The sequence below is a fragment of the Mustelus asterias genome, chromosome 6 (genome assembly GCF_964213995.1).
Source record: "Mustelus asterias chromosome 6, sMusAst1.hap1.1, whole genome shotgun sequence".
Lineage (NCBI taxonomy): Eukaryota > Metazoa > Chordata > Chondrichthyes > Carcharhiniformes > Triakidae > Mustelus > Mustelus asterias.
The window spans coordinates 62956017-62982097 of NC_135806.1; the positions used below are offsets into that span (position 1 = coordinate 62956017).

The 26081-nt window shown below is 41.8% G+C and overlaps 1 protein-coding gene across 7 annotated transcripts in view; it reads right to left on the bottom strand.

The window, feature by feature from the left end:
• aopep (aminopeptidase O (putative)) overlaps positions 1 to 26081 on the bottom strand; it is a 240863-nt gene that overhangs the window by 192580 nt on the left and 22202 nt on the right. For 5 of the 7 annotated variants that reach the window (XR_013498171.1, XR_013498172.1, XM_078214419.1 and 2 more), the window contains 2 exons: positions 15066 to 15222; positions 10173 to 10421 (listed from right to left, as the gene is read on the bottom strand). The exons of 1 other annotated variant lie outside the window; for it this stretch is intronic. Coding sequence is in view for 4 of the 6 variants with exons in the window: in XM_078214419.1 (XP_078070545.1) it covers positions 10173 to 10421; positions 15066 to 15222 (406 nt within the window). In the remaining 2 variants the exon portion in view is untranslated. The remainder of the gene's footprint in view (positions 1 to 10172; positions 10422 to 15065; positions 15223 to 26081) is intronic. One more of the 7 variants, XM_078214422.1, reaches the window with a different exon arrangement.

Below are 26081 nucleotides of genomic sequence, written 5' to 3' on the forward strand. Positions count from 1 at the left end.
CTAATCTGTGACTTTTAAGTTTATTTATTAGTGTCACAAGTAACACTGAAATGAAGTTACTGTGAAAATCCCCTAGTCGCCACCCTCAGACGCCTGTTTGGGTACACTGAGGGAGAATTTAGCATGGCCAATGCACCTAACCAGCACGTCTTTCAGACTGGGGAGGAAACCAGAGCACCTGGAGGAAACCCACACAGACACGGGGAGACTGTGCAGACCACACAGTCACCCAAGGCCGGAATTGAACCTGGGTCCCTGACGCTGTGAGGCAGCAGTGCTAACCACTGTGCCACCCATGATAATCTTTTCTAGATTATCATTCTTTTCATAATATAGTCTTTAGAAACGTGTCCACAACTACTATAAGTGTTATCTTTCTCGAGCTTCTTTCCTACTCCCCTCATGCCCTCTCCAAACTTATCTTGCTTGTGAGACCCACCTCCTGCTCCCTCAACCCTGTTCCCATTAAATTCGTGACCGCCCACTTCTTTTGCTGGCTCTTCTATTAGCTGATAATTTTTATTCTTCTCTCTACTCAGATATTGCCCCTCCTTCAAATTTTCCATCATCATCCCTATCCTGAAAGTGAGCAATCCTTGATCCGGTTTGCTGCTTTTGCTATGCTTGACCACACCAACTTTCTCCAGCACCAGCCCATCAGCATGGGGGCTCCTCTCACATGATTCCATTCTCATTTATGTAATCACAACCAGAGAATCACACACAATGGCTTCTCTTCTCACTTCCACGCTGTTGTCTCTGGTGCCTCCCATGGATCTATCTTGGATCATCTCCTATTTCTCTTCAACATGCAAAATGATCTGAAAACACAGCAATAGTTTCCATACAATGTACATTGACAGCTCTCACCTCTACCTCAGCAATTCCTCGCATGATTCCTCCACTGTTGCTACAAAATGAATGGCGGAGTGCTTATCTGATATTCAGTAATGGATGAGCAGAAATTTCCTCCAATTAAATATTTGGAAGACTGAAGATATTTTTTTTTTAGCCCCAACCACAAACTCCATTCTCCAGCCACCAACTCTATCACTTTTCACTGAGGCGGAATCAGACTGTTTACAACTTTGGTGTTATATGTGTTCTCAAGATAAACCTCTGATTACATATCCACTTCATTGCTGAGACCGCCTATTTTCACCTCCCAAGCATTACCCAAGTCTGCCCCTGCCTCAGCTTATCTACGACTGAAACATTTATCATGCCTTTGTTAAATCTAGACTTGACTATTCTAACACAATCCTGGTTGGTTTCCTATATTCTACCCTCCATAAACTTCAGGTGATCCAAAACACTGCTGGCCTGAGCTACCTCACATCAAGGCCAGTTCAGTCATCATCCCTGTGCTCGCTGACCCATACTGGTTCCCAGTTTGCAGCTCCTTGATTTTAAAACTCTCATCATCATTTTCAATTCACTCCAAGGCCTTGTCCCTCGCTATGTCTCATAATCTCATCCCACCCTGCCACCCTCCGAGATACCTGTGCTCTTCTAATTCTGGCCTTTCAAGTAGTTCTGATTTTGATTATTCCGCCATTGGCCAGCATGCCTTCAGAAGTCAGGGCCCCAGGCTCTGCCATTCTCTCCCTAAACCTCTCTGAATCTCTACCTCCAAGTTCTCCTTTAAGTCACTCCTTAAAACCTATCTCTTTGACTAAGCATTTTGACATCTCCTAGCCTCTCGCTTTTTTTGCCTTGATGTCAAATATTGTTTTATAATTGCTTTAGGATGCACCTTATGATGCACCTATTATATTAGAGGTGCTATATAAATACAGGTTGTTGTCATTGCTGACTGGCAAACAATTTGCTGGTTATTGCTGGCCAATTCGCCAAATCTTTTATAAAACCTCATCCAGATCCAAGGATTTTGGTCAGAGTCTCTGCTATTTCCTCTCTGACTTGATTCAGCATTATTTCTGTTGGGCTTTGGATGTAAAATAAAACTATATTGGATTAGATATTGCCATATTGTGATGCTACTGTGCCTTTATGAAATGTATTTTTAATCATATCCTCCGCAGTTTGTATGCAACCCTGTTTTTTTTAATGTTATTGGCACCATGAGATCTGTAGTGGCATCTTTTATTGTCGTTAGTCATAAAATAGGTGTTTGGACTCCAGGTTGGACGCAATGTGTTTGCCTCTCTCCCTGGTATTAGAAATTCTGCTGGCTAGTTGGAAGCAGCCTTTCTTACTTTTCTGGAGTGAAAAGTTTGCTGCTGGTGGTTGCTAGTTAGAGGCCAGCAGATAGGCGCTATCTCTACCGAGGTGCTGGGAGTTCCAGGTCGGAGAAGCAAGAGTTTCAATTCTTCACCCAAAGGATTAATTTACAGCAGGTGTTGCAGAGCTGCAACATCACATGAGCATTCTTATTTTCTGTGCTAAACCTGGGACGGGTGTATATTTGTAAGAGTGTTTGTTTGTTTGGAACAGTGCATTGACCTGATACAATATGATTTTTGTTTTCTTGTTTGTAATTGGTAAAAGTTATTGCTAATTTTCTATGTGCTAATTGTATTCTTAAATAAACTTTGTTTGATAAAAGCTCCCTAGTGGGCCGTTTAAATCATATCTGGAGTGAAACATCTTAACTGTGCCAAAATCAAAGTGCAAAACTTATGGTCTAAACTGGCTTCATAAAATACCTTGGAATTTCTGACCTTAGATTATAACATTGCCACTTCTCTCAAATACATCACACAGTACTTTACATTTACAAAGTGTAAAGTACGAATAAAATGTAAATTGAAGTGTACAAAATGGCATGGTTAAACAGCTGTCAGTTATCAAGTGAACAGTTAGAATATGTGACATAGAACTGCAGAAACAGATTTAATGATATAATTACAATTTAAATTCAAATTAAGCCCTCGTACTAACAAAGTTGCTCATTTCAGTTTTAACAACCGAAGTAAGTGGCCCACCACCGATTCCACAATGTAACATTACCACAGGCTGTAGAGATAGGAATAACTCACCAGAATTCCATATCCCATGTAACTCAGGAAAAAGATTATTCAAGATTGGGTATTACAAGGATTGATACAGAAAAATAGCAAGAAATTTACTCTTTATAGAGAATTACAATGGTAAAATTATTTATGCAAGCTTTTTTAGACAAAAGCAATATGGGTGCATCAAAGATGCATGATGTGTTTGCCATAAATTGAGGAAATTAACATTGCAAAATAAAAGTAGAAACAGATGCATTCCCAATACCTGCCATCAACATGTTGTGAATCCGCTGGGAACAAATGCTGATTAAATTATCAGCTAAAATATATGCATAATTCTGCAAAGCATCTTAAATGTATTAGGTGTGAAGGAAAAGAATTGCCCGTTTGAGACAAATTTACTATATTTCAAACACGACATATTATTGAAACATTTTAACTAACGTTTCTTTCCGTGCAAGCTCAAAATGTTGCACTAATCAGTGCCGTGACTGATACCTACATTGGCTGCTGCTTCCACTAAACAGACATTCACTATACAATCATTGTCAACAAAATCTGCCAGAAGGAACATCTTCAAAGTCACTGGTTTTCCTGAATAACAGATGGAACCTGAGATGTAATCCCCAAAACATGACTAGAAATCCTCAAAAGCCAGTTTGTATCATTACAATTTGATTTATTCTGCCCCTATAAACAAGAGTCCCTGAATAATTGGAATAGCAACAACTTGGTATATTAAAAGGCAAAGCTACTTTTCATTTCACTGAGAAAATGGGCAAAATCAATGTATGTGTCAAAATAATTGCTTCCTCTCCCCCACTCCTCTTCAAGGGCTCATCTTGAGATTTCTCAAGGACTACATTTTGGTTTTCAGGGTTCCGTTTTAATTCTCACCATCTCTTTTATTAGGTAATACAGCACTGTAGTAACACCACAGTATTTAAATCAGCACATGACAACAGGCATACATTAGCAACAATAGTTTTTAAATAACACATTTACACACAAAATGTCACCACCCTAAACATGCCTTCATCTCAGATCTCAATCTCAGATTTAAATTTAACAATTGATCTAGCATTGATCCAGCATCAATTGATGTTTGCAGAACAGAGTTCCAAACTTCTACCACCCTTTGTGAGTAGAAGTGTTTTCACTCCTGATAGATCTGGTTCTAATTTTTAGATTAGTCCTGGACTCCCTTAAAGTAATTCATTATTATCTCATTGCATGTCCTTCATTACAATAGTGACTCCACTTACAAAGCATTTAACTCACTGTAAAGGACTTTGGGATGTCCGATGGCTATAAAAATGCAGTCATTTGTTACTATTCAGGATCTTGGTATGCAAAATTTTGAATGTTTGTTACTAAGATTGTCTCTGGACCATAAGTGATCCACAATATGTGAAACACTTTTGAAATGCGATAACACAAATGCAAATGTTCTTCTGAAATAAAACTGCTCAGTATTAAATTATCCAATTATCATGGTGTGCATTACAATAGCTTCTACTATTTTACCCCAGATTCTGATCTTATGCAATCTTAAGCTAGAGATTCCACATTCTCATAGAATCCCTACAGTGCAGAAGGAGACCATTTGGCCCATCGAGTCTGCACCGTCCACAATCCCACCCAGGCCTTATCCCCATAACTCCACCCATTTATCCTAGCTAGTCCCTCTTAACACTGAGGGGCAATTTAGCATGGCCAATCCACCTAACCCTGCACAGCTTTGGACTGTGGGAGGAAACCGGAGCACTCGGAGGAAACCCATGCAGACACGAGGAGAATATGCAAACTTCACACAGACAGTGACCCAAGCCGGGAATCGAACCCGGATCCCTGGAGCTGTGAGGCAGCACTGCTAACTACTCTGCCTCCCCTTGGCAAAGAATTCATTACTTCAGGGACTTCAAGTTTTCCTGATTCCAAACTTAGCTGAGTATTCCTTTGTTGGCAGATTTTAAATTTTCTCTCCCCTTTTGCAGCTTCTCTCTTGATAACCAAGTTTTTCATCCCCAGCCTCTCACTCCCTCCCTCCACCTCCCCTTAGATCACTCCCAAAGGCTTTGCTAGCCTCACCACCCCCCCAACCACATCTTCCCCCAGCCTGACTCTCTCCATCCCCCCTTCCCCGGTGTCACCCCCACCCCATCTTACTCCACACTCCCTTCCCCAACCTCATCCCCACAACACCCCCGCTCCCCAGTTCTTGGACCTGCCCCTATACATCCCAGCCATGCTTCCCCTACCTGCCCAAACCCAGCCTTATTCCTGGTTCTGGCCTCGCTCCCACTGTTTGCTGCTCCTCCAATCACAGGTTGACTGGGGAGAGAAAAAGACCATCAGTAGCAACCGCAGGAGAGGAAAGGTCTATGGTTGGAGGAGTTCCTTAAAGAATCTGTCACTTCCATGTGCGGGGTAGTGACTTTCCTGTGATTAGTTGGACCCATGATTGAGCATTTTGGGGGCTTTCGGTGGGGGGGGATTTTGCACCTATCACTCCGCTGTATTTTGAATACGATCCTAAAATATGAGAAAAATCCTGGAATTTCATTAAATGGAAATAGAATTTCACTTATTCAGTTAGCATTAACTCTGTTTTGCATTGGAAATTTACAAACTGTTGTTTTGTAATACTTGCTGGGGAGGGAATCCAAATGAAGCATATATCTGCTTATAACTTCCATTATTTTCTGTGTTTTAAAATTGTGTGCGACTTGTGCCTTGTAGATGATAGGCAGGCTTTGGGGAGTCAGAGGTGAGTTATTTGTTGCCGAGTTCCCAACTTCTGACCTGCTCTTGTAGCCACAGTATTTGTAAAGCTGGTCCAGTTCAGTTTCTGGTCCATGGTAAACCTTGGGATGTTGATAGTGTGGAAAACAACAATGGCAATGCCATTAAATGCCATGGGGAGATGATTGGATTCTGTCTTGTTGGAGACAGTCATGGTGTGGCATGATTGTTATTTGTCACTTATCAGCCCAAGCTTGAATGCTGTCCAGGTATTGTTGCAGATGGGCACAGACTGCTTCAGTATCTCAGGAGCCACAAATGGTGCTGAATATTATGCATTTATCAGCAAACATCCTCACTTTTAAAAAAAAAGTTTATTAGTCACAAGTTGGCTTACATTAACACTGCAATGTAGTTACTGTGAAAATCTTCTAGTCGCCACACTCCGGTGCCCATTCAGGTACACTGACAGAGAATTTAGCCTGGCCAATGCACCTAACCAGCACGTATTTCTGACCTTATGATGGAGAGGAGGTCATTGAGGAAACAGCTAAAGTTGGTTGGGCCTCAGACACTATCTTAAGGAGCTCCAGCAGTGATGTCCTGAGGCTAAAATATTTGAACCCCCAACAACCACAATCATCTTCTTTTGCGCCAAGTTCAAGAGGTTTTCCTCTAGTTCCCACTGACTCCAGTTTTGCCATGGTTCCTTAATGCCACACAGTCAAATGCTGCCTTGATGTTAACGATGAGAGTCCCTCTCATCTCAACACTTGAGTTTAGCTCTTTTGTCATGTTTGGACCAAGGCTGTAATGGAGGTCTGCCGATCCCTTCCATCACTTCACTGATGATTGAGTAGAGCGATGGGGTGGCAATTTACCAGGTTGGATTTATCCTGCTTTTTGTGGACAAGTAATACTTCAGCAATTTTCCACATTTCCACAGGTAGATGCCAATGCTGCAGCTGTACTGGAACAGCTTGGCTAAGGACACAGCAAGTTCTGGAGGACAAATCCAGTACTATTACTGCAATGTTGCCTTTGCAATATCCAGCACCTTCAGCCATTTCTTAATATGTGGAGTGAATCAAATTGGTTTAAGGCTGGCATCTGTGATGCTGGGTCCTCAGGAAGAGGCTGAATGGATCATCCACTCAGCACATCTGTCTGAAGATTGTAGCAAATGCTCCAGCCTTGTCATTTGCAGTAGTGTGCTGGCCTCCCTCATCATTAAGGATGTGTGTGGAGCCTCCTCTTTCAGTTACTTATTTAGTCGCCCAACACTAACACCTCTACAGATGGTGATGTGACAGGATTGCAGAGGTTAGATCTGATCCATTGGTTGTGGGATCACAGAGCTCTGACTATCGCATGCTGTTTTAATTGTCTAACATGCAAGTAGTCCTGTATTGTAGTTTCACCAGATTGAAACTTTATATTTAGATATGCCTGGTGCTGTGTTTGACATGCCTACATGCACCCTTCATTGAACTAAGACTGATCCCTCGGCTTGGTGGAAATGGTAGAGTGGCAGATATGCCTGGCCCTAAGGTTACACATTATGGTTGGGATACAATTCTGCTGCTGACGACTCAGCACTTCGTGGATGCTAGATCTGTTTGAAATCTGTCCCATTTAGCATGGCGGTAGTGCCACCAACACGATGGAAGGTATTCTCAATGGGGAGATGAGATGTTGTCTCCACAAGGACTGTGTCCTGGTCATTCCTACCAATACTGTCATGGACAAATGAATTCGCGACAGGTAGATTGGTGAGGATGAGGTCAAGTAGGATTTTGTGTCTTCTTGGTTCCCTCATCTGCTGCAGGCTCAGTTTCGCAGCTACATCTTTTAGGAATCAGTCAGCTTGGTCATTATTAGTGCTACTCAGCCACTCTTGGTGATGGACATTGAAGTCCTGCGCCCAGTATACATTTGGCTCTAGCCACCCTCAGTGCTTCCTCCAAGTGATTATCAAAATGGAGCAGTACCAATTCATCAACTGAGGGGGAGGGGAGGATATTGAGGGACTGGTAGGTGGTAACCAGTAGGTGGTAACCAGCAGGAAGTTTTCTTGCCCATGTTTGATCTGATGCCATGAGACTTCATGGGGTCCAGAGTTGCTGAGAAATCCCAGGGATTCCCTCTCAACTCTATACCATTATGCCACCACCTCTGATTCATCTGTCCGAACAGTGGTACATGACATACCCAGGGATAGTGATGGCTGGTGCATTGTAAGATATGATTCCGTGACTATGACTATGTCAGGGTGTTGCCTGACTAATCTGTGGATTAGCCCTCCCAATTTTGGCGCAAGCCTCCAGAGATGTTAGTAAGGAGAATGCTGCAGGATTAACAGGGCTGGGCTTGCTGTTGCCATTTCCAGTACCTAGGTCAATGCTGGGTGATGCATCCACTTTCATTCCTTTTTATAAACTTTGTACCAGTTTAATACAACTGAGTGGCTTGTCTAGGCCATTTAAGATTAAAGCACATTGCTGTGGTTCTAGAGTCACATATAGGCCAGACCAGGTAAGGACAGCAGGTGTCCTTCCGTAAAGGACATTAGTGAACAAAATGGGTTTTTAAAGACAATCAACAATGGTTTCATGGTCACTATGACTAAGATTAGATTTTAATTCCAGATTTATTAGAACATAGAACAGTACAGCACAGAACAGGCCCTTCGGCCCACAATGTTGTGCCGAGCTTTGTCTGAAACCCAGATCAAGCTATTTCCTCCCTATCATCCCAAAGTACTCCATGTGACTATCCAATAGCTTCTTAAATGTTCCTAAAGTTTCTGACTCCACTATCCCTGCAGGCAGTCCATTCCACACCCCAACCACTCTCTGCGTAAAGAACCTACCTCTGATATCCTTCCTATATCTCCCACCACGAACCCTATAGTTATGCCCCCTTGAAATAGCTCCATCCACCCGAGGAAATAGTCTTTGAACGTTCACTCTATCTATCCCCCTCATCATCTTATAAACCTCTATCAAGTCTCCTCTCAACCTCCTCCGCTCCAAAGAGAAAAGCCCAAGTTCCCTCAACCTTTCCTCATAAGACCTACCCTCCAAACCAGGCAGCATCCTGGTAAATCTCCTTTGCACTCTTTCCAGTGTCTCCACATCCTTCTTGTAGTGAGATGACCAGAACTGCACACAATATTCCAAATGTGGTTTCACCAAGGTCCTGTACAGTTGCAGCATAACCCCACGGCAATTAAACTCAAACCCCCTGTTAATGAACGCCAACACACTGTAGGCCTTCTTCACGGCTCTATCCACTTGAGTGGCAACCTTCAGAGATCTATGGATATGAACCCCAAGATCTCTCTGTTCCTCCACATTCTTCAGAACCCTACCTTTGACCCTGTAATCCACATTTAAATTTGTCCTACCAAAATGAATCACCTCGCATTTGTCAGGGTTAAACTCCATTTGCCATTTTTCAGCCCAGCTCTGCATCCTATCTATATCTCTTTGCAGCCTACAACAGCCCTCCACCTCATTTAACTGAATTTAAATCCCATGAGCTGTCATGGTGGGATTCATACCCGTGTCCGTGGACCATTAACCTGGGCCTCAAGCTTACTGGTCTGCTGACAATACTACTATACCATCACCTCCTCCCTCCACTGTTGAGAGGAAGAAAATATAGAAAGACAGGGTGGCATTCTGAGGAAGAGCTCAATTTTCAGGTATGACTGACCAACTTTGGATGTATTACACTGTTCAAGTTAATCACCAATTTTTTTTATAATTTTGTACCATACAAAGCACTCAAAATCTGTTGTAACAAATGGTGCAAGCTATAATTATTCTACACAAAGAAAATCCTGTCTTGTTTGCATTAGGTTTTCTTTTCCATTTTTCACTCAATCTAAAGCATTTTCCATATTCAATATTTTAAACCCCAGAAGGTCAACTGTAAATTATAGATAAGTAGGCATCAAGTGAATAATTTATAGACAGGAATACAATTTAGTGTTTTATTATCACTGTTATTCTGTTGCAGTAGGAATATATTTAGAACCATAGGTCCAGTCCATGCTGGTCTCGGGGACATAAAACTTTATTTTAAATGTATTTATTGCTGGAACTCACTAACTTCTATTGAAAACCTTTTGGGACAGCATTCGGACTGTTTCCACAAGACACAATTAAAACACATGTGACAAGAGTTTTAAGAAATTCCTTTCCCAACAATCGATATGCTCATTTTAAAACAGTTTTATGAATTTAACAAAATAAATCAATCAATCGGCAGTCTAATGTTTGGTTGGGAGATGCGGATCAATATATAAATAATTTAACTTCAATTTTTAAGATGTTTTCTGGGATATGTTTTACAAGCCAAACAGTCACCCCCTCACAAAACAATTTTTTGATGTTGATAAATGAAATGCCAATAAGTTACATGTCAATAGTATGAACTTACCTGGCCATTCCCAGACTGGAAAAGCTGGCAGGGACCATCAGCACATCAACTCTGGAGAAAGGATGAGTGCCGAGGACGCAATGAGCTGCTGCAAGGCACCGAGCCACCAGTGGAAACAGAATCTCTTGGCTCCTTAATTTCAGACAATCAGGTGCAAAGACACGGAAAGGTATGCAATCCTGGGCTTGAGCAGTAGTGTTTTGAAAGCGGCATGGATAGGCTGGGTGACCACACGATGGTAGGGAAACACTGGTTCAAAGGATGCAAAACCACACATTAAAATAATGAAATAGAGAATCAAGATGAATAAATATTACTACTGAATAATAATTTAAAATGGTCAAAAAGCAAAGTAATAGCACAGATTTGATACTCAATTTCATCAGTCAAATTATTCGCAAACCACTGTTGGAAACAACTTATCATAGACAGTCCTACTGAGCAGAAGGAAGCCATTCAGCCCATCAAGTCTGCACCGACCACAATCCCACCCAGGCCCTATCCTCATAACCCCATGCATTTACTCAAGCTAGTCCCCCCGGCATTAAGGGGCAAATTAGCATGGCCAATCCACCTAACCTGCACTCCTTTTGGATGTGGGAGGAAACTGGAGCACTGGGAGGAAACCCACATAGACATGGGGAGAATGTGCAAACTCCTCACAAACAGTGCTCCAAGCCAGGAATCGAACCCAGGTCCCTGGTGCTGTGAGGCAGCAATGCTAACCACTGTGCTACCGATTTGATCTTGTATCCCCAAATCATACAGGATCAATTATCCAAATTGTAATATTTTGAGGTTTATGATTTTGCAATTTGCTTTATGCCAGAAGGTTATTGATCTATGATACCCTAATTGAAGTAGTATTATTCCATGAATATAGGTATGATGGAGTCTGATATAATATTGTAATCAAGTTGTTCAAATATATTTTTAAAAATTTAAAATAAGTTTGGTTTGTTAAACCTATATCTCATATGTAAGCAATAACCTAATTAATTCAAGCCTGAAATTTTATCTATATAAGACATCTTAATTCCAATTTCATAAGGCAACCCCTTTCTTTACTATCACCTCTCTCATAGGTTTAGTCACTGGATGGAAAAGAGCAAATTATATTAAAATCCAAGTTTCTCAAAATTCCTACAAAATCTATAAGACTTTTCGTAGAGAAGGGAAACAAGCACAAGATTATAATTGAAGTAATCAAAAATGGTTATCAAAGGCTGAGTCAAACAGTTGAGTTTAGATAAGTTGTTTAAAGATGGGAACATAGAACGTAAAGTGGAAGATTTAGGGAAGGAGAGGATGGGGTCAACTTAAAGATAGTTGATAGTGGGATGAAGTTTGAAAGGGAGGGGGGGGCAGTCACTGGAGGGGGATGGCACTTCACAGCTTAGAGTTGGAGGAGCAAATGGCTTGAATTTCACTTAATAAGGAAGCTATCACTCAGGTAGGATGAAACAAGATGATCAAACAATTTGTAGACAACATTGAGGATTTTAAAATTAAATGTAGCAGACAGTGCGGGTCAATAATAATTGATGTAACGGGCAACCAGAAAAAGAAAAGGATTGCCTAATGAAATTGGGCTTGAGGGCCGGAATGTTCCACCATTCACGCCCTGTCGCTGCTGAGGGCAACGATGGAGAATTTGCCGTTTCTGCCAGCGCAATGGCCAGAAAGTTCTGCCCAAAATATCTTACAGCCAGGAAGTGGTATGGAGCAAGTTGTGAGACAGGACTTCTGATGCTTGTGAAAAATGGAGAGTTGCCAGCAAGGAGGTATTTGAAAAATCAAATCAGAAGACAACAAATCAATGGAAAATAAATTTTGTTGCAGTAAGGTTAAGGTAGTGGCCAAAGAAAATAATATTCTAGAGGTAGGAATAAAGATATGGGGCAGAATTTTCCAGCCATTCAGGCCGGTGCGATTCTCTTGTCCTGCTGCACAAACGGAGGTTTGGCTGAGCACCAAATTCTCCATCCTTGCTTGAGGCGGCAGAAAATTCCAGCTATGGAGTTTGAGGGTCAGCCCTGGTTAAGCCTGACATCAAGACTACCAGGTTTATTTGGTAGCAAATACCATAAGCTTTCGGAGCAATGCTCCTTCGTCAGATGGAGTGGTCTCTGTTCTCCATCTCCATCTGACGAAGGAGCATTGCTCCGAAAGCTTATGGTATTTGCTACCAAATAAACCTGTTGGACTTTAACCTGGTGTTGTGAGACTTCTTACTGTGCTTACCCCAGTCCAGCGCCGGCATCTCCACATCATGACTACATATAGTCCTGTGCAGCTTCAGCAAGCAACAGGAATGGAGTGGGATACATGGTGAGACCCTTAGCTGCATAATGTTCCATTCTAATATTGGGCAGATAGTCTGATAGCAGAGAATTAATTTGAAGGTAATTGAAAGGGCGGCGAGGCATTTGGAAAACCATTGCATGCCTATGGATCATGTCATCCAGGGCAGAGATATAAATGGGTGGATGGAAAGGACCAAGATTGAAAACATTTCGGTACACAGTATACGTGTGGACAAAAGCAGGTCAGAGGCTGAAACTCCGCATCGATTAACTTACTTCCTGACTTCCCAAAGTCTGTCCACCATATGCAAGGCACATGTCAGGAATGTGATGGAATACTCCCCACTAGCCTGAATGAGTGCAGCTACAACTACACTCAAGGGGCTCAATACCATCCAATACAAAGCAGACCACTTGATCAGCATGCTATTCACCATCTTAAACATACTGTCCCCCCACTGGTGCACTGTGCCAGCAGTATGTACCAGAAACAAGATGCACTGAAGCAATTCACCAGACCTCCTTCAACAGCACTTTCCAAACCTGTGGTCTCTCCCACTTAGAAGAAAATGGGCACCAGATGCATGGGAACGCGAATACTTGCGAGTCACACACCATCTGGCTTGGACTATATCATCATTTCTTCACTATCGCTGGGTCAAAATCCTGGGATTTTCTTTGTTATGAACGATATATAGTGCTAAGTTAATTATATTTGTAGTTTGTGGATGTTAGGAACAAGATAGCTTTAAGTTTAATTTATATTTTTATAAATGCTTTTTCTCCAAGTTTGATACTATCTTTAACCTTTTTAGTTAACCACAGATGGTGGATCCTCCCCTTGGAATTTTTTTTCTTGTTAGAATGCAGCTATTGTCTTATGAGAAAAGTTATAATTCCTGGAATAAAAGGGACAGGAGCAACATGGATACAAAATAGGCTGAGTAATACGAACCAGAGAGTAATGGTCAACGAATATTTTTTAGGCAGGAGGAAGGTTTGTAGATGAGATCCCCAGGGATCAGTATGAGACTCTTACTTTTCCTGATATATATTTTAATGATCTAGATCTTGGCGTGTAGGAGACAATTTCAAAGTTTATGGATGATATGAAATTTGGAAGTATTGTAAACTGTGAGGAGGACAATGTAGAACTTCAAAAAGACAGACAAGTTGGTGGAGAGGGCAGATAGGTGGTAAATGAAGTTCAACGTGGAGAAGAGTAAGGGGGTGATGCATTATGGTAGGAAGAACAAGGACATACAATATTAAATAAAAGCACAATTCTTGAAGGTGTGCAGGGGCAGAGGGACCTGAGTGTATATGTGCATAAATCATTGCAGGTGACAGGCCAGTTGCAGAGAGCAGTTACGGGGATACATTGGACAAATTGGGACTGTTCTCCTTGGAGAGAAGGAGACTAAGAAGAGATTTGATAGAGGTGTTCAAAATCATGAAGGGATTGGACAGAGTAGATAAGGAGAAACTGCTCCCACTTGGAAAAGGATCAAGAACAAGAGGGCACAAATTTAAAGGGATTTGCAAAAGAAGAAAATGTGATGTGAGAAAATACCTTTTCATAGAGTGAGTGGTTTGAGTCTGGAATGCACTGTCCAAAAGTGTGGTGGAGGCAAGTTCAATCGAGGCACTCAAGAAGACACAAGGTGACGATTTGGATAGAATGGATGAACAAGGGTACAGGTAAAGGGCAGGAGAATAGCACAAAGTCATAATACTCATTTGGAGAACCAGCACTGACACCATAAGCCAAATGGCCTTCATCTGCACTGGAACAATTCCGAGATTCTGCGATACCTCCTTAAATGTCTGCCAATACATCTCTATTGGCCTATCCCTTAATCTAATTGGTCAGTTCATTGTAGCTAATTCTGTTTTCATGCCCTCATAATTACTCTTATTTAAGCTTAAAATACTAATCTTGGACCCACTATTCTCTCCCTCAAACTGAAATGATTGCTGTTATCTAGGGACATTTTCACTATGAGGTCATCAATTAATCTTAACTCATTGCACAATACTCAGTCTAGTATGGCCTGTTCTTCGATTGTCCCAGAATGTGCTGTGCTAGGAAACTATTCCGAAAATATTCGATGAATTCACCTAGGCTACCTTTGCCCATCTGATTTTTCCAGTTAATACTGGTAGTGCAAAGTTAGTTTATCCAACGTAATGGCACTATTTTTAAAATTCATATAGGCTGGGATTTTATGACCTTGCTCGGGCGAGGCTCGTAAAATCCCACCTGAAGCCAGAGGATTCTGGTCTGCGAGGCTCGCCCCCTGGAATTGGGGCAGGCAAGGCGGTAAAATTCCAGCCATATTGTCCGAACAGTATTCAGACAATGCACATCAGTTTTTAAGATTTCTCATGGATGTAAAAAGGAAATCAGTGAGTTACTGTTCCATCCATTAACAACGTAACATTTCAAATTAAGTATCCTACAATATGCATAAATTAGTGGGTGAATGATCTCTCAGCAACAGCTCATTAATAAATAAAGAGTTTAGAACATGCTTCCATTACAGGTTTCTGAATGTAATTTCATTGTAAGAAACACAATGCAAACCTGCTCGTATTTGTACTGGTTGAGGATGAAGAGGATGTACTATGTATTTGAGGTCTAAAGGTGCATTCAGGTTTAACTTCAACCCAGTATCCAACTGCAATGGTAAAGGTCGATGCCGGCATAAGCATTGTTACATAATAAAACCAATTTGAGAGAGCTGGAATGAAAGAAATATAATTCTTAATTTAGGACAATTTCTACAAAATTCAAATTTCTATATTTTTCTTCTCAATATAATTTGGAAAAAATACATCGCATTTGTAATTACTATTATAAATACAGCTTCCTTAAAAGTCACACATCAGTTTATCTTTTTCTCCTAAGCACCAATTAGCTTCATAGCAGTGATAGGGGACAGTCTAGTTGGAGAAATTTCTCTGCAGCCGTAACTAAGAGCTCCAAAGGCATGTTGCCTGCCAGGTCCCAATGCTAAGGACAGCTCCTCAGGGCTAGAGACAAACTTGGTGTGCAATGTGGGAGGATCTGGTCGTCGTGGTCCATGTAGGAACCAATGACCTAGGTAAACTAGGGATGATATTCTGCTGAGAGAGTTTGAGGAGTGTGGGTCCAAATTAAAATGTGGAACCTCAAAGGTAATCACCTCTGTATTGTTACCTTAGCCACAGCCAAGTGTCATAGGGTCAAGCAGACTAGAGATTGAAACCCATGGCTCAAAGAGCAATACAAGAAGGGCTTTTGATTTATTGGGGGGGGGGGGGGGGGGGGGGGTATTCAGGTGAAGCAAGATTTAGAAATTCAAATAAAACAGTTGAGACAACAGAACGGTGTAAGAAATGTGGGTAATGACAAGCAGAGTAGACAGGAAGGAACATAAAGTTTAATAGTAATTGCACATTTCATATAAATGATGCAATCCTTACAATGTAGATGCTAAAAAGTGAGTAAATTAAGGAAATTAACAGCAGAGCAAAAGTACTGATAAATGCGAAGTGATGCATTTTGGTGGGAATAATGTAGGGAGGAGCTACACGATAAATGGAAGAACCATAAAGGGTGTAGATACGCAGAGGGACCTGGGTGTGCAAGTCCACAGATCTTTGAAGGTGACGTCACAGGTGGAGAAGGTGGTGAAGAAGGCATATGGCATGATTGCCTTTATAGGACGGGGCATAGAGTATAAGAGTTGGGGTCTGATGTTGCAGATGTATAGAATGTTGGTTCGGCCGCATTTGGAATACTGCGTCCAGTTCTGGTCGCCACACTACCAGAAGGACGTGGAGGCTTTGGAGAGAGTACAGAGGAGGTTTACCAGGATGTTGCCTGGTATGGAGGGGCTTGGTTATGAGGAGAGATTGGGGAAACTGGGGTTGTTCTCCTTGGAAAGACGGAGGATGAGGGGAGACTTAATAGAGGTGTATAAAATTATGAAAGGCATAGATAAGGTGAACGGTGGGAAGCTTTTCCCCGGGTCGGTGGTGACGTTCACGAGGGGTCATAGGTTCAAGGTGAAGGGGGGGAGGTTTAACACAGATATCAGAAGGACATATTTCACACAGAGGGTCGTGGGGGCCTGGAATGTGTTGCCGGGCAAGGTGGTGGAGGCGGACACACTGGGAAGGTTTAAGACTTATCTAGACACCTATATGAACGGAGTGGAATGGAGGGATACAAAAGAGTGGTCTAGTTTGGACCAGGGAGCGGCGCGGGCTAATTGTTCCTTGTTTCTCGTTTCAAGGCTTCATTCTATGATCATCTTGCTGGTGCCAGTACAGAGCGAGACTGCGGATAGTTGGGAACCTGTCTCGGGGGCAGGGAATTCATATGGTGTTCGTGGAAGTGGAAATGACTAGGGTTGGGAAGCATTTTCCGATCAGGGCCATTGTGATCTCCTGGACTCGTTTCGATCGCCTCAGGGGGTCGGAGAGGAATTTCCCAGATTTTTTTTCCCCATATTGGCCCTGGGGTTTTTCACTCTGGGTTTTCGCCTCTCCCTGGAGATCACATGGTCTGGAATGGGGGGGTGGGGGTGAGTTAATAGGTTGTAATGAACAAAGCATCGTAGCAGTGAGGGACAGCTCGGTGGATAGGATATTAGTATGTAGATAGGCTGGAAAATTGGGCGGGGATCCTGGATTCAGGATTCAATCCTGGACCGGGGAGCGGCGCGGGCTTGGAGGGCCGAAGGGCCTGTTCCTGTGCTGTATTGTTCTTTGTTCTTTGTACTGAAGAAACTTAAGGGACTTAAATCTGACAAAGCCCCAGAACAAGATGGTCTACATAGTAGAGTTCTAAAAAATGAAGCTGCAGAGATGTGAATACATTGGCTATGGTTTTCCACAATTCCACAGATTTTAGAACAGTACCAGCAAACTGAAAGCCAGCAATTGTAACACTGCTATTCAAGAAAGAAGGGAGGAAAAAATAGACCAGATGGCATGGCATTAATCATTGGGAAAGTGCTGGAATCGACTATTAAGGAAGTCTTAACACACTTTAAAAAATTACGGTATGATCAGGCAAAGCCAATTTGATTTTACAAAAGGAAAATCATGTTTGGCAAATTTATTTGCCAAACATGATTTTTGATGATGTAACTGGTAGGATAGATAAAGGGAAGCCAGCAGTATACTTGTATTTCTAAAGGACAGTCAATCAGGTGCCACGCAAAGGGTTAATTCACAAGAAAAGAGCTCATGGGGTTAGGGGTAATATATTACTATGCATAGAGGATTAGTCAACATACAGGAAACAAAGAGTTGGGATAGATGGGTCATTTTCAAGATGGCAGGCTGTGATAAGTGGAATGCCACAAGGATAGTACTGGGGCCTGATTTATTTACAATCTAGATTAAAAGGGAGAGTAAAGTACTGAAAAAAATAGAAAGTAATGTATCTAAGTTTATCGATGATACAAAGCTAGATGAGAAAGCAAATACGTGTGCAATGCAAGAAGGATGCAAAGTGCAGGTTAAGTGAGTGGGCAACAAGGTAGGAGATGCCAAGTGTAGTGTGGAGAAGCATGTTATTCACTTTTCTATTAAGGATAGAAAAAATATCTTTTAAAGGCACTAAACTTGTAAATGTTAGTGTTCAGAGGGACCTGATTGTACCTGTATAAGGATCTCAAAGTTAATATACAGGTACATCAAATATTAAGGAAGGGAAATTGAATGTTCACCTTTATTGTAAGGGTATTAAAGTACAAAAATAAGGAAGTCTTGCTACAGCTGTATAGGGCTTTGGTGAAATGACACATGGGCACACTATGTGCAGTTTTGGCTTCCTTGTCTAAGGAAGATACTTGCATTGGAAACGGAATAAAAAGTTCTTTCTTTCTCGTACCCAAACCTTAAAGTCATCTGTTTATTCTTGAAAGTAAATTGTTACCCAGGCCAACGTAGCTTATCACTGAACCCGAAATGTCAATAGTTGATACAAATGCATCTTGAAAACAAACATCGAGAAAGAGCTAATCTAAATCTGTACAGTGATATTTAAAATATGATAAGTCACATTAATAATTAACAGTAACACCCAATGTTAACCTCGTCAACAATGTAGATAGAAGTTAGCAATGCAGATAAAAGACAAATGGTCATGAAAATGTCCTGCAATTTCAAATGTTTCTCATCTATAAATCGACCCTTGCAAGGGGTTCTGAAAAATAATTGGCTGCCATGAACAATTAAAAATATACATTATCTACGAGGCAAGTTTAAAGAAAATCTGAAACCAAGTAACATGAATAAGGCAATGATCAACAACCAATAAATCTGAGAAAGTTTTAAGCTTATTGGTAACCCAAAGTGAGACTGAGTAGTAGTCAATATTTCAGCTCTTGAGAGTCCTATTTTAATTTGCGCATCTCCACAACAACTATCATGTACACTAGAACTGATGCAATGAAACATGGAATTAAGAAACTTAAAGAAAACTGTAGCATCTAGCTTGATTTAGTTAAAAGGAACATGCTGACATAAGGCTCTCTCTATTAACCTTACCAAGCAAAGTCAGTCAAGAAATTAAGAATCTTCTACAAAAGCCTGTTATTTATACTATGGCCAGAATTCTCCGGCCGTTCACGTCCCACTGCCGCTGCAAGTGGGAACAGAGAATTTGGCGCTCAGCCACATCTCCACTTACTGCAGCAGGATCGGAAAATCCAAGCTGCAGGCGAGGTCGAAGAATCCAGCCCCATATTTCTGAACTGACACTAAAACATTAACCTGGATTTTACAGTCAGTGGAAAAGGAACAACACTCGCCATTCACCTCTCTGACAGCTGCACATAAAGTCATAAATGGCTTTTACCTGGAGATTTGGTCTAATCGAGGGGGGATCTGTGAGCAGGTTGAGAAACAGCAAGGCACTTCAATCCATCTTAACAAACCCTCACTGAGACTGCATCAGAAATTATAAACCAAGAATTGAAAGCATAAATTAGAAATTACATTTAAGTGATGTATAGAAAGCAAAATAATAATTGGGAAAACAGATGAGATTAAGAGAGAGAGGGAGAGATAGAGAGAGAGAAGAAACAGCCAAAAAATAGTTTTTAAAAATGTTATAAGATGTCCAATGCTAATTAAATTCTGAAGGAATGAGATACTATACTTCAAAATAACATTTTCAGGATGAGAGATTGTTTGGCAGTCACTTATTCTGAAAACACAAGTTCCAAATGTTTTTCTCTTGTTAATAGAGAAGGAGATAATGCCATTGTTTTGATTTCAATGTTGAATTTAATGGCGAGAACTGTTACAGTGCACCTTATGGAGGAACAGGGTATATTTTGAGTGCGTTGCATTTTCAGACTTAACAGTGCAAATTGCTGTCCGATTTACCTCATTCTAACAGTGAGCATGTTTGCCTTGTTGTACTCTGAACACAAAGTTTGGGCCATTATCTACAAAAGTTTTGGGGGAATTTTTGGCATTAAACACAATGCAAGTTTCTTTCACGGTGGCCACTAGCTCTGGAATCCTGCCTGACAAAGTATTTCTAATAGTTACATAAAAGCACATCTGTCAACATAGGGACCAAGCAGTAGAACTACTTCAAAAGAAATCTACCACAACCTCGACAAACACAGCAACCCTTCTAATATGTTCACTCTGGACTGTATAGGCTATTGACTTCTGTCAGGTTATTAGAGCTGACCTGGTCCTGGTTCAACATTCAGGACTTTTGCACTGTAAGGATCACGACAGAAAATTAGGAGTAGAAACCATGAACAATTTGTTCCCTCCTTCCCAGTCCAAAAGGACTGAGGTCAATTGTCGTTGCCCCAGCAGAGATCAGTGAACTCAATACAGCGAAGAGATGAGAATAGGCATTGCTGGACTTTATGACAGAACACCATATCAAATGATGCATTGAGATACCAAGATGTGGATCCAGGCTACCCATTTTGTGAATGTGACATACCATGCTACAAACTCTGCTTCTTGTTTTGAAAAAAAAATCAATAAACTACATTTGCTATCCAAGTGTAAAAAGAAATTTATTCCATAATGCGCACTGCTTCAGTTTAACGTTTCCATATAAGAAAGAGCAGGAATAGGCCACACAGTCCTTCAAACCTACTTCACCATTCAACCAGATTATGTCTGACCTTTGACCTCAATACCACTTTTCCACCTGGTTCCAGATTCCTTGATACCCCGAGACTTCAAATATTTATGATCTCAGCCTTGAACATGCTCAACAATCAAGCATCCACAACCCTCTGGGGTAGAAAATTCCAAAGATTCACAACTTTCTGAACAAACAAGTTTCCTCTCATCTCAGTCTAAGTTCCACATGCTCCCGACAGGGGAAACAGCCTTAGTACTTACTCTGTTAAGCCCTCTCAGAATCTTAGATGTCTCAATCAAATCACCTCGCATTCATCTAATCTCAAAAGAATATGGGCCCTTTCTACTCAATATCTCCTCATAGAACAACCCTCTCAGCCCAGGGATTAATCTAGTGAAACTTCATTGCACCCCTTCTAAAGCAACTATATTCTCCATGAGGCACAGAGACCAAAGCTGCACATAGTACTCCGAGATGCTGTCTCAGCAAAGTCCTGTATAATTGTAACAAGACTTCTTTATTCTTGTATTCCAACCCCTTGCAATAAAGACCAGCAAATCATTTGCTTTCAATAATTGTTTGATGTACCTTAATGTTAACTTGCTGTGCTTCATGTTCAAGAGCACCCCCAATGCCTCTCATCAGCAACATTTAATAGTTTCTCATCACTTGAAAAATATTCTGTTTTTATATCCTTAAGACATTAGATCTGCCACCTCCAGCCCACCAACCAAACCTCTCTATATCCCTATGCAGACTCTTTGGGTGGAATTTTAACAGTGGCATGCCATTCCCAAGAGAGGTACAGGAAATGAACGCCACTTCCTTCTCTCTTGTTTTTTTCTTGGTTCCCATGTGATTCCAATTAAAATTTAAAGTTCCAACTGCCCCCACGGGAGGAAAATGCAATCATGCGGCGAGGGAAGCTTTTCAAAGGTGAAACCCATCATCAGCTGACAATGCTGCAGGCACAGGTGGGCTATAAAAGAGCCTCTTGGTCAAACAGGGAGGCTCTTCATCATGGCCATAGTGTTCCTGCCCAATTCCAGTGCAGTTAACATAAGACTTACGGAGAGCATAAAGGTGGCATGGATGATTTTAAAATTTAAATTTCACTTGTAAATATTTCACCAATAATTGGTGTCCGCCAGATAAGGTCATCTCTGGTCTGACAGCATAAGAGACAGATCCAGTCTGCGCAAGGATGGTGGCAGGAACCCAATTCTCTCCTGTGGAATTCTGAGCCAAAACTCCTTGTTTTTGGTGGAAAACTGTGTGTTTTGCCTTGCCTTACCGCCATTCCACTTGTGCTTGTTGTTGCTGGCGCACAATCTCCTTAATTTTTGGAAGTTGTAAAAGATCAAATGCAGAGCTTAGCTGCCTTTTAATCATGAGTAAGCAGGAGATGTCTTGGTCATGGAATGTGTGGTATTCCGGTAGACCGGTAGGAATTTAAGGCGTTTGACAACAGAATCTTGTCCCTTGGTTGCTTTCAAATTTTGTTTTAGGGTTCTGACAAAGCATTCTTCTAGTCCATTAGTAGTAGGGTGATATGGTGCAGAAGTGATGTGTTGAATACCATTTTCGTGCAGGAAGTTCTCAAATTCCTGCGAGACAAATTGAGGTCCCTTGTTGCCTACCAGTTGTTCAGGAAATCCAAAGCGACTAAATACTTCCAGCTTCTCAATCACCTCCTCAGATGAGGTATATGTCATCACAGCAACCTCTGGCCATTTGATGTGAAAATCAACTATTATTAAGAACATACGTCATTCGAAGGTCCTGCAAACCCACATGCATACGTTGCCAAGTCTCCTTGGGCCAATGCCATGGATGCAGTGGTGTTCAGGGTGACAGGTTTCTTACCTTCACACAAGAAGAACATGTTCTAGCTTTCTCAATTTCCACATCAAGTCCAGACCAGCAGAAATAATTGTACTATTTCCTTCAAATGTACAAGTCCACAATGGCCCTCGTAGTTTTTATAACACCCTTTTCCTCAGTGATGGTGGAATGGTCATTCTGAGCCCCCATAGAAGACATCCTGATTGTACTAACAGCTCCAATCTCCTGGAGTAGTAGAGTTTCAGGTTAGGTGTTAGTTCCAAAGTCTTTCCTCGTAAAACCAGATCTATCACTTCTGAGAGCACTTGCCTAGAAGTGACAGGTGTGCTGTCTACTTGTTCAAAATAGAAGATATTTCCCTTCGAGCAGTCTGACGAACTGCCTGGATGTAGAAATCTTGAAAGTCCATCTGCATTACAGTGCAGACATAACTGTCTAATAATGTAAGTATGCGCAGACAAAAGCAATGCCCATCTTTGCATTCTATCTGCTGCAAGTGACAAAATTCCAGTGTGTGGTCCACAAATGGTAGCAAGTGGATAATGGTCCAGCAACAATGCAAATTCTCTCCCATAAAGGAACTGATGGTATTCCTTGACTCCAAAAATGATCCCTAATCCTTCTTGTTCAATCTTGGCGTAGTTACTTACAGCTTTGCTCAAAGTTCAAGAAGCAAAAGCAATGGGTCCTTCTTCACCCGATGGCATGATGTCGGAGACCACCACTCTACACCATAAGGGGATGCATCACAAGCTACCTGTATGGATAAAGTAGGATCAAAGTACATGAGAGCTTCAGACTAACAATATGCTTCTTTGGCTTGCATTAAGGCGCCATTGCATTGATCTGACCACTTCCATGTCTTGTCCTGACACAAGCGGTTATGTAATGGTTTCAGAATTGTTGCCAAGTTTGGGATAAGTCTTCCATAATAATTCAACAATCCTGGGAAGGAATGTGACTGGTTAATATTCTGAGGTGCAGGCACCTCTGTAATGGCCTTAGCCTTAGAGGGAGATTTGTGAAGGCCAGTGGCATCAATCACATGTCCCAAATATTCTATGAAGGATTGGAAAAACTGATCTGTCTCGACGGACTCTCAGAGCATAGTTTTCTAATCTCTGGAGAGTGGCATCCAAGTTTCAACAGTGTGCCTCTTCATATCGTCCAGTGACTAGGATGTCATCTAGATAGCACTGGACTCTGCTCAGTCCACTCAGGATCTGATCCATTGCCCTTTGAAATAATGCAGGAGCAGATGTGATACCAAACAGTAATCTTTTATACCAGAGCAAACCTTTGTGTGTCACAATTGAAGATCCTGTACCTTCTTGTCGACATGGATCTGCAAGTAGGCCTGGCTCAGGTCAGGTTTGCTGAAATTTTGGTCTCCTGCCAATCCTGCAAATTGGTCTTCAATGTGAGGTAATGAGTACCGTTCATCACACAACACTGGATTTATGGTGACCTTAAAGTCTCCGCAAATCCTTACAGATTCATCTTTATTGATGACTGGAACAATAGGCATGGCACATTCATTGATGTTGACAGGTTCTAGAACTCCAGTCTTCAACAGTCACTCCAGGTCCACCTCCGCTTTCGGCCTAGTAGCATATGGTTCAGATCTTGCCTTCAAGTATTTTGCTTGGCTTCCTTCTTTTATTTTCAGTTTGACTGCAATGTATTTCATGCTCCCTATTCTCCATTGAAAACCACACCATGTTTCTTTAAAATTTCCTTGAGGCCTAATTCTCTATTGATAATCATGTTAACTTCAGCCAAGTTCAGTTGAATCTTCTCCAGCCATCAACGCTGGATAGCTTCCCTTCACTATATGTAAAGGCAAATCTGCTGCTTGCTGACTATGAGTTGCGCAGCCACTTCAATGCAGCCCTTCAGGGCAACTACTTCTCCTGTGTACATCTTCAGTACTATCCCTGATGGCCTTGAGGGAATGTGTTTGGGTTTCTCATTATAGATAGCCTCTGGCACCAGCGAGACTGCTGCCCCAGTGTCAACTTCTATCCATATTGGCTGTCCTTCCAGCAGTGAAGTGACCCACTATCTGTGCGTAATACCAGCAAGAGTAATATTACTCTCAGTGAACGGACGATTTTGTGATGCTTTACTGCACAGACCGCAAGCAAATCTGTCCCAAAACTGTCATTCAATACATCTTCAAACTCTCAATATTCTGCAAGCCTTTTAAGCACTGCCATGAATTGCACAACTGATTCCCCCTCCTCTCAATTTATTTTACGGAATCTAAAGTGCTTTGTAATCACCAGGGGTTTCAGTGAAAAACGTGCTTCATAAGTTCTGGGTTTGTCAGGTTGCACTAAACGAGGGAGGAGATTAAACATTTTTTCCCCTCCATCACACTAAGGAAAGTGGGCACCATAATGTCTCCAGTTACTTTGTTTGCCTGCATAAAATAGTCAAAACGCTCAGTATAAGATCTCCATCATTCCACATTTTCAAAGGGTCTCATGAGTTGATTTGTCACATGTATTAGTATATAGTGAAAAGTATTGTTTCTTGCACATTATACAGACAAAGCATACCATACATAGAGAAGGAAAGGAGAGATTGCAGAATGTAGTGTTACAGTCATAGTTAGGGTGCAGAGAAGGATCAACTTAATGCAAGGTAGGTCCATTCAAAAGTCTGATGGCAGCAGGGAAAGAAGCTGTTCTTGAGTCAGTTGGTACGTGACCTCAGACTTTTGTATCTTTTTCCTGACGGAAGAAGGTGGAAGAGAGTATGTCCGAGGTGCGTGGTGACCTTAATGATGCTGGCTGCTTTTCCGAGGCAGCGGGGGAGTGTAGGCGGAGTCAATGGGTGGGAGGTTGATTTGAGTGATTGACGATCCTTTGTAGTTTCTTGCGGTCTTGGACAGAACGGGAGCCATACCAAGTTGTGATACAACCAGAAAGAATACTTTCTATGGTGCATCTGTAAAAGTTGGTGAGAATCATAGCGATCATGCCAAATTTCCTTAGTCTTCTGAGAAAGTAGAGGCGATTCTGCATTGTCGTGTGTCTTGAAGGCTGCCTTGGAGAATGCTTACCCAAAGATCAGAGGCTGAACACCTGTGACTGCTGAAGTGTTCCCTGACAGGAAGGGAACACTCCTGCCTGGCGATTGTTGAGCGGTGTCCGTTCATCCGTTTCGTAACATCTGCATGGGCTTGCCGATGTACCATGCCTCGGGACATCCTTTCCTGCAGCGAATCAAGGAGACAATGTTGGCCCAGTCGCATGAGTACCTGGTGGATGGTTTTCTCACATGAGATGATGGCATCCGTGTCGATGATCCTGCACGTCTTGCAGAGGTTGCTGTGGCAAGGTTGTGTAATGTCGTGGTCACTGTTCTCCTGAAGGCTGGGTAGATTACTGCGAACAATGGTCTATTTGAGGTTGTGCGGTTGTTTGAAGGCAAGTAGTGGGGGTGTGGGGATGGCCTTGGCAAGATGTTCGTCTCCATCGATGACATGTTGAAGGCTCCAAAGATGATGTCGTAGCTTCTCCGCTCCAGGGAAGTACTGGATGACGAAGGGTACTCTGTCCGCTGTGTCCCGTGTTTGTCTTCTGAGAAGGTCAGTGCGGTTTTTTGCTGTGGCGCGTCGGAAGT